Source organism: Oncorhynchus mykiss, chromosome 12 (assembly GCF_013265735.2).
Source record: "Oncorhynchus mykiss isolate Arlee chromosome 12, USDA_OmykA_1.1, whole genome shotgun sequence".
In the NCBI taxonomy this organism is placed as follows: domain Eukaryota; kingdom Metazoa; phylum Chordata; class Actinopteri; order Salmoniformes; family Salmonidae; genus Oncorhynchus; species Oncorhynchus mykiss.
In genome coordinates, this window is record NC_048576.1 from 39,434,916 (window position 1) to 39,450,924 (window position 16,009).

At 42.3% G+C, this 16,009-nt stretch overlaps 1 protein-coding gene across 2 annotated transcripts in view; it reads right to left on the reverse strand.

Moving 5' to 3' along the window:
- The window catches only part of ddx10 (DEAD (Asp-Glu-Ala-Asp) box polypeptide 10), a 68,900-nt gene that overhangs the window by 9,794 nt on the left and 43,097 nt on the right, over positions 1–16,009 (reverse strand). For both annotated transcript variants that reach the window (XM_036937557.1, XM_036937556.1), the window contains exons 15-16: positions 15,234–15,404; positions 9,009–9,065 (exon numbers count right to left, since the gene is read on the reverse strand). In XM_036937557.1, the coding sequence (XP_036793452.1) occupies positions 9,009–9,065; positions 15,234–15,404 (228 nt within the window). The remainder of the gene's footprint in view (positions 1–9,008; positions 9,066–15,233; positions 15,405–16,009) is intronic.

A 16,009-nucleotide genomic window follows, 5' to 3' on the forward strand; every position in this document is an offset into this window, starting at 1 on the left:
CTTCACTCAAACTTCAGCGAGCTCAGTGGGCTTGGTAGGGCCAGCATCAAAATGTTCATGTTTGTGTACTGGTCTGTGCGAGGATGATAAGGGACTCCAAAGCCTAACAGCTTTGTACATGAAATGTTCTTTACATGACTGAACTGTGTCACATCGGGAAGCACATCACATAAAATCAACATATACAGTCAGGTCCAAAACTATTGGTAGCCTTGATAAAATGAATACAAATACTGAGGTATATTATACTAATACAATTGCTCAGATAGAGATTTTGTTTAACAAGTACTATTATTTTCTCTCGACTAGATGGATGTCAAAATTATTGGTACCCCTGTTTTCAATACCTTACCTTGTGTACAGCTGTTACGGTGAACCGGCAGTCAAGATTAATGATTAGTGCAAAATCATGGGTAATAATATGGAGTTGGTCCCCCCTTTGCTGCTATAACAGCCTCTACTCTTTTGGGAAGGTTTTCCAGTAGATGTTGGAACATTGCTGCAGGGATTGCTTCCATTCAGCCACAAGAGCATTGGTGACGTCGGGCATTGATGTTGGGCGACTAGGCTTGACTCGCAGTTGGCGTTCCAATTCACTCCAAAGGTATTCGATGTGGATGTGGTCAGGTCTCTGTGCAGGCTAGTCAAGTTCTTCCACACCGATCTCAAACTATTTCTGTGTGGACCTCGCTGAAACAGGAAAGGACCTTCCCTAAACTGTTGCCACAAAGTTGGAAGCACAGAATCGTCTAGAATGTCCTTCTATGCTGTAGTTTTAAGATTTCCCTTCACTGGAACTAAGGGGCCTAACCCGAACCATGAAAAACCAGCACCAGACAATTATTCCTCCTCCACCAAACATTACAGTTGGCACTATACATTCGGGCAGTAAGCGTTCTCCTGTCAGCCACCAAACCCAGATTCGTCCGTCGGACTGCCAGATGGTGAAGCGTGATTCATTACTCCAGAGTCCAATGGCGGTGAACTTTACACCACTCTAGTCGACACTTGGCATTGCGATCTTATGTTTGTGTGCGGCTGCTTGGTCATGAAAACACATTTCATGAAGCTCCTGACAATTTTTTTGTCCTGAAGTTGCTTCCACAGGCAGTTTGGAAGTCAGTAGTGAATGCTGAAATTGAGGACAGATGCGCTATGATTTTCAGCACTCGGGGGTCCCGTTCTGTGAGCTTGTGTGGCCTACCACTTCGCAGCTGAGCCGTTGTTGCTCCTAGAAGTTTCCACTTCACATAACGGCACTTACAGTTGACCTGGGGCAGCTCTAGCAGGACAGAAATTTGGTGAACTGACTTGTTGAAAAGGTGGCACCCTAGTTAATGAGCTCTTCAGTAAAGCCATTCTACTGCCAATGTTTGTCTAGGTCAAAGGGTGTGGCAGATCTAGCAATGCGATGCAGTGCGTTAGACCGCTGCACCACTCGGGAGGCCCTATGCTTATACGTTTTGAAAAGGTTTGTAACAACTAAAGTGGCCAAATAACTCTAAACATAGCCTTTAGGCCCAAGATCCCAGAAACACTGTTGGAGAGCCCATATCTTAGTGATACATGTGTTATTATAAGCCCAGTCAATGAGCAACCGTGTGTGAAAACCTTGTTCTGACTGGCCCCTATTTAAAAGAGACAGCTTTCTCGTGCTGCTCTGTTGATTACTACATTCTTCAAATTAAGCACATTCATCTGCTTTACAAACCACACTTATTTTTACATTCGCTATTCAAGTGCAGGCTATAGATAACTTTTTTTTAATGGCCATTCTAAATAAAATAAAAATTCTGCACATATTACAGGCTCTATGTAAAGACCAGATTCAATTGAGAATAGTCTGATGGGTGAGAATATCATATGCTTGTCAACTTGTGAATGAGAGACTGATGAAGTGTGTGCAGCCTGCGCAAAAAACAGAGTAGCGCGACTGCCTTTCATTAAACTTTTTTCAAATAATAATTTGTCGCATCATGCAGCCTTAAGCCGAAAACACATGGAGGGACGCTGTTGAAATTTGCGAGTGACAGTAGAGCGTGTCAATTCAGCCCCTTTCACTTTATCCACATTTTGTTAAGTTACAGCCTTCTTCTAAAATGTATTAAATGTTTTAATCATGAATCTACAAACAATACACCATAGTGAGAAAGCTAAAACAGGCTAAAAAAAACAAAAACAGAAATATCTTATTTACATAAATATTCAGAGCCTTTGCTATGAGACTCGAAATTGAGCTCCGGTGCATCCTGTTTCCATTGATCAAATTTGAGATGCTGCTACAATTTGATTCGTGTCCACCTGTGGCACATTCAATTGATTGGATATAACTTGGAAAGGCACACATCTGTCTATATAAGGTCCCACAGTTGACAGTGCAATGTCAGAGCAAAGACCAAGCAACGAGGTCGAAGGAATTGTCCATAGAGCTTCGAGACAGGATTGTGTCAAGGCACAGATCTGGGGAAGGGCTACAAAACATTTCTGCAGCATTGAAGGTCCCCAAGAACACAGTGGGCTCCAAATGGAAGAAGTTTGAAACCACCAAGACTTTTCCTTGAGCTGGCTGCCTGGCCAAACTGAGCAATCGGGGGAGAAGGGACTTGGTCAGTGAGTTGACCAAGAACCCGATGGCCCCTCGTACAGAGCTCCAGAATTCCTCTGTGGAGACGGGAGAACCTTCCAGAAAGGACAACCATCTCTGCAGCACTCCGCCAAATCAGGCCTTTATGGTAGAGTGGCCAGATGGAAGCCACTCCTCAGTAAAAGGCACATGACAGCCCACTAGGAAGTTTGCCAAAAGGCAACTAAAGGACTCAAACAAGATTCTATGGTCTGATGAAACCAAGATTGAACTCTGGTAGATGCCAGGAAAACGCTACCTGCCCGAATGCATCGTGTCAACTTGTAAGGTTTGGTGGAGGAGGAATAATGCTCTGGGGCTGTTTTTCATAGTTTGGGCTAGGCCCCTTAGTTCCAGTGAAGGGAAATCTTAACGCTACAGCATGCAATGCCATTCTAGACGATTCTGTGCTTTCAACTTTGTGGCAACAGTTTGGGGAAGGCCCATGTTCAGCATAACAATGCCCCTGTGCACAAAGCGAGGCCCATACGTAAATGGTTTGCAGAGATCGGTGTAGAAGAACCTGACTGGACTGCACAGAGCCCTGATATCAACCCCATCAAACAGATTTGGGATGAATTGCAACGCCAACTGCTGGCCAGGCCTAATCGCTCAACATTAGTACCCAACCTCACTAATGGTCATGGCTACAGCAAATGTTCCAACATCTATTGGAAAGCCTTCCCAGAAGAGTGCAGGCTGTTATAGCAGCAAAAGGGAGTACCAACTCCATATTAATGCCCATGATTTTGGAATGAGATGTTCAAAAAGCAGGTGTCCACATACTTTTGGTCATGTAGTCCACACACACTAGGCTCTTTATTTATTACTGCTAATAGTGCACATTTTAAAAACACTTGCCCACCAATACCCCCTTCCCTGATACATGTGTAAATATTGTACTATAAATTGTGCCTTCCTGTATTATACTTATGCTAAACATTTTATTCAATTTTTATATTTTATTATTTCTTATTGTTGCATTGTTCAGAAAAAACTTGTACGCATTTCGTTGGACAATACCACGTATATACAATACATACAACTAATAAAATGTAAAATTTGAAACTTATTATAAATAGCGTACACTTCAAAAATGTTTTTCCTATAGCTGGTGCTGAGCTCCAAACAAGTGCAAAGAATGGACAAGAAACGCATATTTCAGAACGGCAGCCAATTTTTTTTTGCAAACAGTGAGTGAACTATTAGAATCTTAATTCATTACCATCCAATCTACTCATCAAATTAGGAATAGTAGGCTCTTACATTAGTCTGAAACTGCTAAGATGGATGCATTAAATGCTTCCCCAAATTTGAATCTCACGCACAGCCTAGGAGCCCGGTCATTCGCCAGAGACAAATCTCATCTTTATAATATCCTTAAGGCAGTGGTTCCCAAACTTTTTAAAGTCCCGTACCCTTCAAACGTTCAACCTCCAGCTGCGTACCCCCTTCTAGCACCAGGGTCAGCGCAATGTCAAATTTGAGAGTAGATTTTTTTTTTTTTTCTATCATTGTAAGCCTGCCACGCACACACTATATGATACGCTCATTCTTATGTTTAATTCATGTTTTGTTACAACCTGGCTTGTGGGAAGTGACAAAGAGCTCTTACAGGACCAGGGCACAAATAACAATTATAATAAATAATTGTACTCTTTAATTCAGATATTGGTAAGTGGACTGGAGGAAGGTTAGTGTTAGTGACCTTGTTAGTGCAGACAGAGAAGAGCTCCAAATTCTTAATCATAGCCTCAATTTTGTCCCGCACATTGAATATAGCCGCGGAGAGTCCCTGTAAATCTAGATTCAGATCATTAAGGCGAGAAAAAACATCACCCAGATAGGCCAGTCATGTGAGAAACTCTTCAAGTGAAAATTATGGTCAGTGAAGAGCTTAAAGTTTTTGTCTCTCAATTTTAAAACAATGTGTCAATACTTTGCCCCTTGATAACCAGTGCATGTATGTTGTAAAAGTGTTACATGGTTGCTGCCCATATCATTGCATAGTTCAGAAAATACACAGTGGTTTGCAGAAGAGGATGTCTTCCTTAATTGAACCTCCATAAATGTAACTGACATATACTAGGAGCTGTGCCAGGCCCGCCACGTCTGTTGACTCATCCAGCTGTAACGCATAGAAATCACAGGCTTGTATGTGAAGCAGTAATTGTTTCAAAACATCTCCTGCCATGTCACTGATGCATCGTGAAACAGTGTTGTTTGATGAAGGCATTTTTTGGGCCTATTCCCCCAGCATGGTCCCAGCCATATCTGCGGCAGCAGGAAGAATTAAAGTCCTCCACAATAGTCTGGGGGTTGCCTGTGCTAACTACTCCGTAGCTCACCATATAAGACGATTCTAACCCCTTCTTATTAATGGTATCGGTTGCTTTTATACATGTCTTACTACTCGAAAGTCTTTCATTCTCGCTCAAAAAACTCCTGTGGCTTATTTTTTTTAAATTGGCATGTTTTGTTTCTAAATGTGTGCGCAAAAGTGAAGGTTTCATTGTGTTGTGAGATGGTACTTTGCACATTAAACACACTGTGGCTGAGGAAAGGCACTACTCCCAATAGAAGTGAACCCCAAATCAATGTAGGGGTCATATTTGCGCCTCTTCGATGGTCCAACGTCATTGTCTGTTCGGTGCTTTCCCGGGTAAGGGGGCAGTAGCTCTTTCGGCTGCATGAGATTCACAAATGTACCCGCCCAAATGTATAGCCCTGTTGGAAACTATAAATGGACTGCTTGAAAATGTGAAAAAATAATAATTTATTAATCACATTTTTATTTGGCGTACCCACGACGGCAACCCAGTTTGGGAATACCTGCCTTAAGGTATCCAACTACTGGACATTGTGCTTATATGATCAATAGCACCCTTAGAAACAAGATGCTGCATCTTTATCTTGCCCAGAGAACTTGAAGATTAAATAAGACCTTGAAGACTAAATAAATACGCCAGGATCACAAAACCACACAAAAGCAAAACTTCAAATGACAAAAAAAACGTTAAACTCAAGGACAGTGTAGAAGGCACTTCATTTTGTTAACAAGCTATATCTGACCTAAGACTTTCCCAATTCCTTCCAAATCCTTAACAAACAAGCACGAAGTCTCCCCAAGCGTTAGCCTGGATAAGTCTGGCCTGCTGCTTTATTGAGGGCACCATGGTTGCGCTCGCAGGCTTTGGGGAAAAGTGTTAGCGATGATAAATGAGACAACAGTGGAGGGCTGAAGGCACGTTGCCCAGTGGAGACAGCCTGTAATGCTCTAATTGTCTCTGTGTGAGTGGGAGTATGGCAGAGTGAGAAGTGTTCAGTATGGCGGAGCATAGTTCAACACACAGCCCCCATCAATACCAGGAGGAAGCAGCCTGGTTTACCATGCAGCTGGTAAAACATAAGAGCAGACTTCAGGGGCAACAGAAGCTTAACGAATTGAGAAAAAAAGCTAAAATGGGCAGATTTAAAGCTGCAATGTGTAGGTTTTTGTGATACCCAACCAAATTCACAGAAATGTGTCATTGAAAGCAAGTCTAAGAAGTTGTAGATATGTTCTATGTGCTCTATTTCTATGATTCCCGGTCTTCTGCATCTTACTTTAGGTTTTGTCCACCAGCTTCAAACAGCTGAAAATACAATATTTTTAGTTATGGAAAATGTATTTCACAGCGTTTAGATGTTTAGATGGTACAAAAATTCTCTACACCAACCTTTTATTTTTGATTATACCCCTTTATCTCCCCAATTTCGTGGTATCCAAACAGTAGTTCGAGTCTAGTCCCGTCGCTGAAATTCCCGTACGGACTCGGGAGAGGCGAAGGTCAAAACACAACCCAGCCAAGCCGCACTGCTTCTTCACACAATGCCCGCTTAACCCGGAAGCCAGCCGCACCAATGTGTTGTACACCTGGCAATCGTGTCAGTGTGCATGCACCCAGCCCACCACAGGAGTCACTAGTGCGCGATGGGACAAGAACATCCCTGCCGGCCAAACGCTCTCCTAACCCGGACGACGCTGGGCCAATTGTGCGCCGCCCCCTTAGGTCTTCTGGTTGCAGCCTGCTGCAACAGAGCCTGGACTCGAACCAGGATCTATAGTGGCCCAGGTAGCACTGCCTTAGACCACTGCGCCATTTGGGATGCCTACCAACCTTTTCTAAGTCAAGATCACCAAGTCAAAATGCAAGCCGACCTCTACTGCTCAGATTATTAGAATTTGTTTAACATGAGGTCTGTGCTGTAGGCCCAATACATTAGCACTGCATATTGGCCACACTTGAACTGCCCCACCAATTTTGTGTGGCTCAGACCATTTTCAAAATTATATTTAAACATTTTAGGTATATGACCACACTGCTAGATCATTTGATGCATTACCTCGAATGTCGGATGTGAGGCTCCCTCCCCCAGCTGATGGCGAAACTTAAGTCAAACTGCATTATTTATGCCTCATGCGCAAATTAATGGTGTTACTCCTATGACCAGAGAAAGAAAAATACCTCTATATATTAAAAAAGACAAGCAGCAAATAATAACGTAAGCTTATCAAAACACGTCGCTATATTCATTCATTGTAGCTGCAGGCTGCTTGTAGCGTGAGTGGAATTAGAGAGAACGCATATTTTATGGCTTATAAAACTGTTGAGCAAAGTGTCGACAGTGCTGAATAACTTAATTATAAGCTAACTCATAATAACAGCAGCTCTTCGCTGTATTCGTTGAGTCTTTCTCTAGTCATGGTTTTAAAAGTGTTGAAATCTCACATTATCAACTTTGCTGTGCGGTCGAAGCTTCTTTTATCAGTCTATGGCTCGAGGAAACTGTGCAGACACGGTAATCTGATTGGCTAGTGGTAGGCCTATAGGTGCACTTGATTTTCCCTCTGGGCCTGCCGAATAGGCGGAGTTCTACTTTCAGACACATGAAGAGCTTAAAAAAAATGGGAACACCTTGCCTTCCCGGCGCTAGGGCTGCTGAATCAAGTGCACCTACCACCAACAGTGCAAAATGAAAAAAATAAATAGCAAGGCTTTATCGTATTTTTTTTTTTTTTACAGAAACGTTTGGTGAGCAACTAGGAATGGCTTGGAGATCGACCGATTGGTGAACACTGCGCGACACGATTGTTGCTTGTTTTGTCACAAACTGATATTAGGCGAAATATTAGAATTTTAGCAGCCAGGAAATGCAGGAGCTATTTCTACATAGTATTTATTTAAAGAAAGATGGGAAACGTGGATTCTGAACCCAATGAAATAAGGGATAATTGTGAAGTATTCATCAATGTCTGATTTAACTAAATCGGAAGTCTATGGTGTAGGAGTGGAGTCAGCGTCGAACGAGATCAGGGGGATAGGAGGTGTATGATAATCCCACCCATGACGCCGCATTCAGATGTTGCATTCATTTTCCCCTTATTAGTCTCCCGCGTCACTGAAGAGGCCAAATAGGAGTGCTAAACAGAGCAGGAGACGTGAGGTAGGCTATACACCAGAGTGCTAGGAGGCATCAGAAGAGCTGCCGGAAGGGGGATTAGAGAAATGCCACCCTAACACCTCCGGAGTATCTATCACTGCAAGCCAGCATTAATGTAATGACACTGGGTGTGTTTGATTGACAGGAGAGAAAGAAAGAGTGCTGGCATGGTAATTATGCTGAGGTTGAAGACAAGATTTTTCATTTCCACATTACGCAAGACGAATTCAGCAGGCGGGCAGACTGACACAAGCTGAGCAGAGGGGGATTTAATATTACACGGAGAGGAAGAGGGGCTCGCCTCTGCTGAAGACACCCCAGATGCTTTGTGACCGGGATCTTGCGTAAGACAAGGAACTACTCTCTGTCTCATCATCACGTGGCAGGAGTGGAGCGAATTCAACTGGCGATAAAGAAGCTCTATGGAGCGTTTGGTATTTGTCTGCAGAAAAGCATGTCCCCTTTTGTGAAGATAACACTTCACATGACTCACTAGAGGGGCTGACATTAATGACCCTGTAAAGTACCATTGTGCTTGTCCCATTCTCTCCTCAATGAATTCTGTTCCAATCTAAAAGCTAAGTGCTACATCGGCATCAGGGGACTCTGTGTTCTTCGTCTGACATTGGCTGAAGAAGAGAGAAGGCTCCTTTCTGCCTTTGTTACAAAGACGAAGGGGTAGAGTGTGGCCCTCACTTTTAGAGACTGCCTCTCCTTTTGAAGCTAGACTGGAGTTCAATAGCAGCATCCTGACAGAAGTATCACTTTAAACAGCCACGGTTTAACGTAACACGAGTGAAGGGGAGCTAGTGACTGGAGTCAAACCCATTCAGGATGTGATGGATTTTAAGAGGGGTTTGGGGGGAGAAATTCTAATGTAAAATGGAGGAGAGAGACTTACCTCAGCGTACTGCTTGCTGGCTTCTCTTCTGGCAGCGTTTTCCTTCAGTCTCTTCTCCTGTGGGAGAGAAGAGGGAGACTGAGTTTGGAGCAATGTCAGTCTGACCAGATTTAGGTGTCGTATATCTCTGACAATCCATGCCTTTCAGGGCAGGTTGTTTTGGGGTGAAATGGCTGTATTTCGTTAGATTGTCAGAGATTCCATGAGAGGATATGCTTTCTCTTTTTTGTTCTATGTAGTTTTTTTTAATGATAAGATTCTCTGGTTACTGCCTCTAAGCTAAGACATTTTCCATGGGTCATAGAAGAGAGGGGATGGGAGGAAAGAAAGCAGACAGGAGTGGAGGTTAGACAGGTCACAATAGAGTATCGAGAGGCAGCCACATCCTTCAGGTGGGAAAAAAACACCAAACAAATCTAAACAAAATGGCTGACTTGCAAAACACAGTCCAAAAGAAAGCAGACCTCCACCATTATCATTTGGCCAACACGGCATATTCAGGGAGAACTGACCACAGTAAACGACTTGACACGGGAGTGAAACCCTCACCAGAGGGGAAAAATAATGATAGTGTGTGAAAACAGAAGCCTATTTATATGCGGCGGGAGAATGCATTAGGAAATGTCAGCAGCTGATACATGAGTTCTTAATGTCTGCTCCAAATGTCACTCAGTGAATACCACCTTTTGCATTAGAATGTGTGTGTGTATTAGGGTTGAATATTTTCCCGGTATTTTACAAAATGTTCCATCCAGAGAATAAATAAGTAATCCAGTATTTCCCGCCCAAAACGGAAGTGTCATTCTAAAGCATATAGCTTTGATTAAAGCTTTGATCGGCATTAAAATGAAAGCCTGATGAGCCCTACATTAAAATACATGTTATGAGCCATACATTAAATACATTTTATGAGCCCAAGGCCAAATGATTGTGCCATTATCCAATACATAGAGACTATTGTTAGGTTCTAATTTTCAGAGTAAAAACTCCACGGATACTATGAAAGCTCAAACCAAGTTTATTCTTCTTAGAGGATCAATACAGCTGCATTAGACAAAAACATTGTTCACACAAGCACCGATATTTAACCATTTCTCCTAGGCTGAGTCTCCTCCTACACATCTGAACAAACATTGTTTCTTTATTGCTAGGCAGAAAACTAAGTGATACGTGCCATAAACTTTTTTCTCCCTTAACATGACCCTTAAAAAAACATGTTTTAATAATTTTTAAAATTTCACCTTTACTTAACCAGGTAGGCTAGTTGAGACCAAGTTCTCATTTACAACTGCGACCTGGCCGAGAGAAAGCAAAGCAGTTTGACACATACAACAACAGAGTTACACATAACCCAAAGTGATGAAGCTGTTTGTATGTGGCTGCTATGAAAGTGAACTGTGTGTGCAGGTGATCAAGGGTGTATTCATTCTGCCGATTCTGTTGAAAAACATTTCTGAAAAGGAAGCAAATGGAATGAAACAGGGATAAATATAGCTGAATTTGTCTAATCGAAACTTGTTTGCAACTGCTGTTGGGACTAATGATTACACCCTAGATCAGCTAGATGCAGGTGTGCAAGGCGGAGTGTGCAAGGCGGTATTGAATGAGTCACTCTCTGTCACCTTGAATACTCCAATGTGTCTTTCGCCCTGTGCACCTACGTTATAAACTTTCATTTGTAGACTAGGTTGTAGCAACCTTATGATGGGTATAGGGCAAATTCGAGTATCATGTAGTAGCCTAAATCTATCGATGTTACATTGAGCTGGGTGAATGGAATATGAATGATTCATCCAATATGCTGTAATTTAATTTTTATTTATCCTTTATTTAACTAGGCATGTCAGTGAAGGACAAATTATTTTACAATGACATCCTACCTCGGAAATAAGGCCAAGCAACAAAAAGAATGGTCCTCCCTAATCTTAAAACAGAACCGACCGCCACTAGTGGGTGTGTGTGTAGTGGGGAGGAGGGGAATGGCTGCTGTCCTACAGCCATCCACTCCCTCCTCATTTGTCTGTGATATGGGAGGAAGGCTAGAACCAGGCTCTCATTGGTTTTCACCTGACTCTCATTGGTTTTCACCTGACTCTCATTGGTTTTCACCTGACTCTCATTGGTTTTCACCTGACTCTCATTGGTTTTCACCTGACTCTCATTGGTTTTCACCTGACTCTCATTGGTTTTCAGGCCACAAGGTTCATGAGCAGGGGGGAGGGTTTCTAAAGCATTTTACAGAGCTAGTGAGGAGCACAGGGCCGTGACCGAATGAAAATATGAGAATCTACTCTGGCCCGGCCTCCAAACGATGCAGAAAAGTGGTGGAGGGAGAGCGATAGCAAGAGCATAAGAAAGGAAGTGGGAGAAGAGAGAGCAAACACCAGAGGGAGTCGTGACTAACAAATAAGTTATGGATCTATTAGGACGGTCTGGGGAGAGTAATACATTTTCCCCACTGAGCTGCCTTCCATTAGTATGGGCCACGGCCACCAGACTAGTAACTGCCCATCTAGTTGGCAGTCTGTCAGCATGCCTCCGGTCCCTCAGTCAGCATGCTGTGTGCAGTTACAGTAGCTACAGTGGTCCAGAGCGGTTGGCTCTCTACTGTAGAAGTATAGGGGGCAAGTTCAGTTAGAACGTCAAACTAAAACGATCACAACAGTGTTTGAGTAGGGCCTTAGTACAGCCAGAGACAGAGTTAGCTACATGAGGGATATTTAGCACGCCAGCCAGCCAGGAATGATTCATGTTGGTGAATGCTGCTAATTGATTTCTGGACACGCGTCTGAGTGTCGGAGGCAGCGTGCTGCACAGAAATTTAAATGGATTTTTAAAGTGTCTGTTTTTCCCTTCACGCGTCAGCCGTCATCACAACAACCATTCTTGCCAATGCTCGGCGAGCACGACAAATGAACGGGACAAGGCGTTAATCACAACAGCCATGCCTAATAGACGTGCGGGGGGAGTGCCTGCGGCATAACTTAATTGTCGAGACCATGAGATGAGCCACTCGAGGGCCGCCCTTTACGGGGGAGGTGGCTCACCTACACAACACTTCAGCAGAGCTAATGCATGCTTGACATTAACCACATTTTCATCCACAGTTTGAGTAACGTCATGTTTTTTTAATCACGACAGATGGTGGAAACAGGTAGCTTCGGTACAATTTTATAAATGGCAACAGAATTTGTTCGTTCGACACGGGGGGATCTTTTTGTGTCTGTAAAATGAAGTATGTGAGAAATGGTGGTACAAATGCCTTTGTGCGCAAACATTGATATAATAACCATCATATCGAAGTAAACTTGGAGTCGTGCTATGACATGGTGTTGTCTTGCCAAGGTGACTCGGGAAACCATGCAGTTTATTAGGCTACAGATGAAATACGTTATGATGAACTTAACAGGGTGGTGAGAGTGCACATCTTGATGCTCCTTCCAAATAAATAGAGGGTCTTACTCTGGTGACATGATGATTGATGCTTGACTGCCGTTTGACAAAAACAAATATTACCGCTCTTATCCATAATAATTATGTAGACTAGCCTACTCGCACTGTATCTGTGAGCTGTTGGCTAGAGCGCATGTGCCAAAACCAGAGTAGGTACACTTCTATTTAACTCAATAGTTTGTGACAAAACTAATCGGTAGAGTTGAAAATGCGATAGAAACACATTGAACTTTAGATTTGTATTTGGTACATGAAAACTTAAGCAAAAACGTACATTGAGTGCACTATGTCATCACGCACTGACTTTTATCCGCAACAAGTCCGAATGGTGGAGAAACACCACTGGTGGGAAAATGCGCAAATTGTCTTTGTTAATTTCAGAATATTCAGATGAAAATCAAACTTTTTACCATAAATCTCTCAAGTAAATCAGTCATTTGTGTAAGTGCTGTGCTTGTTGAATGTCCTTCCTTATAAGCGTGCTGAAAGTCTGTTGTCAATTTGTTTACTGTAAAATAGCATTGTATCTGGTCAAAAAAAAAATCCAAAACTTTACTAAAAGGTTGGTAACAGGTTGATTGGTCAGCTATTTGAACCAGTAAAGGGGGCTTTACTATTCTTAGGTAGAGGAATGACTTTAGCTTCCTCCAGGCCTGAGGGCACACACTTTCATGGCAAATAGGAGTGGCAATATCGTCTGCTATTATCCTCAGTCATTTTCCATCCAAGTTGTCAGACCCCGGTGGCTTGTCATTGTTGATAGACAACAAAAAAACTTCCTCTTACACACACACTAGTTGCTGGCATGTCATGCATAAGTTTGCTAATCTTGCCAATTAAAAAATATTTTAAGTAGTATCAGTGGGTTTTGTAATGAATCTGATTCAATGAATGATGGAACGGAGTTTGCATTTCCCCCAAAATGTCATTGAAGGCGCTCCAAAGCTTTTTACTATCATTCTTTGTTTTAAAGTGTAGCTTCGTCTTTTTATTCAGTTGAATCACTTTATTTATACATTTGCAGTACGTTTGCCAATCGGTTGTGCAGCCAGACTTATTTGCAATTCCTTCTGCTTCATCCCTCTCAACCATAACATTTTTCAATTCAATTTTGATGAACTGTAACCTTTGCTAGTAAAGTGAAATACTAGTGGGTTATTTAGCTTTGGGTTAATTGAGTAGAAGGTAATTGTATAAGTGTGAAAAAGAAATCCCTGACATTGACTACACTGCTAAAAATGACTTTATTCGGTTCTATATGAGTTTTCTACACATTGTGCAATGTATATATTCCCTCAACACAACACATGCCTTTCAAAGGCCAGTCATTACTACTTCCAATCAAATCATAAGATAATAATCTCATAAAATAAAAATAAGGTAGCAACGAGTGGGTGAGACAATAGCATCCAGCAGTCAATATTTATCCCAGCAGTCAATATTTATCCACTGGCAAGGAAAGTACTTTCTCTGCAAATCAGATAAGCTGAGCAAACTTTCTGCAGTTATTTTAGTGGAGAAACGAAGCTCGCTCTCGAAAATATTAACTGAACCTAATCTCCCCGTCTGCCTGTGGGCTCCCAAGCTGTGTGCCAGACTCAGACATGTCTGTTATTGTCATTTGGGTTTCAACCTGCGATATACTATATATGGGATTAAAAATAGAACCTGGAGTGGGAGGGACGGGTGCAGCACGACAGGCTTTGCCTTCTCTTCTGGGCAAATCTAGAACACTCATATCCAAAACAGAGTTTCAGCCCCAGAACTGTACTAGCCCACATTTTTGAGCTTTTACTGCAGTAGAACTGAGACGTTCTTTTAATAGCTTACATTTTGACCTTGTTATACATAAAAGCTAAAAAAAAAATTAAAAAAAAGGCAATTAGATATCAATCATGTTTATTGAGATATATATATATATATATATATATATATATATATATACACACACACAATACAAGGCCTATAAAGATCACCTAGTTTCTGATAAATTTTTCTGCCCTAATCTAACAGGTTATTGAATTTAATGTGCAGAGCCCATTTCGAAGCACATTGAATGCTTGGTCTTGCCTTCCCTTGGCCTTGCCTTCCCTTTCATCTGGTCCCCACTGATACTGTGCAGCTCCAACAGCTGCTTCAAGTCATTCCAGAGACCCATCTGGCCCATGCCTGTCCTCAATCACTGAGGTTATAACCTCAGTGTGTGTGTGTGTGTGTGTGTGTGTGTGTGTGTGTGTGTATATCTATGCATATGTGTGAGCGTGCACGTGTCACAGCTGTGACATTTATTTTTCATACAGTACCTGCTGGGTGCAGAGTGGGGGAGATTAAGTTGGAGCATTTAACTGGCTCCGTTGACAGCGATTCGTATAAACATCCAACCAGGTGCTAAGGTACCATAAGGGACCTTGCAGCAGTAACAATACAGGAATATATTATGTCATGTACATTATGATTATGCAGTTTGTACTACTTCATTGTCACCCCCCCCCCTTCAGCGCAGGAGGATCACCATTAGGATCAAATGCTACGTTCCCAAATGATGCAGGGAAATAATAGACTAACCTCCTGCCCGAGGCTGCTGTATGGGCTAGTGAAGCAACCGTTTGACACTGACTGAACTACAGTCTTACCCTGTGTTTTTGCTTCTGTCTACAGTCTTGCCTGCTTTTTCTGCTTGATTTGATGCATTTTTTTGGCTGACCTTTGACGGCTGTGCGGCAGTCTTCACCCGTGTGTTTGTTTAACTTAATGATTGTACTACAGTCTTACCCTGTGTTTCTCTTTGACTTTACGCCTGTACTCCAGCTTGTCAAACTCCTGGTCCTCTCGGCGCAGCCTCTCTCTGGCCTCCTCCACATTGATGCCCGACGTGCAGTCATCCTCCTCCCCCTCTGTGGCTGGCACGGCCGTCCTCTGGAGCGGGGGCCACTGCTGCACCATCTGGAGAGCGAGGGGCATAGACCAACACAGAGTTAAATCACAACACTGCAATGGTGCCATCTCATTTTCAGCTGGATAGGAATCAACACATATGCACACACAAAAACATTTATCCACACACAAACGCACACATAGAAGTGGGCATACAACACACGTTTAGTCTCCTTAATTACATGTGCAGCTGGCTGGGATTCAATGCAGCCAACACAACTAAACATCACAGGTGCCATCTAATTTTCTTACAATGATGGTTGTAATGGCAAAGCAATTACGCTGAGACTCAGAATTGTAACTTTAAAATGTATACCAAAGAAAAAAACATTGATTTCAAAGTTCAACAAAACTCTAGGCACAAGGACTACTTTTTATGTTCCACAGAATTTTACAAAAACACATTTATAGGAAGAACTGTACAGATACAAAGATTGGTAACAGAATAAAACTGAGGAAGATGTTACCGTAATTAATACATACATTAAACAAACTGTGCAGATGCAACATTTGGTAACAGAATTACAGTAAAATCTCCCGCAGTTTTATTGTTACCAATATATTGTTACCAATATATCTGCACATGCTTTATTTATACAAATGATTGCGCAAAT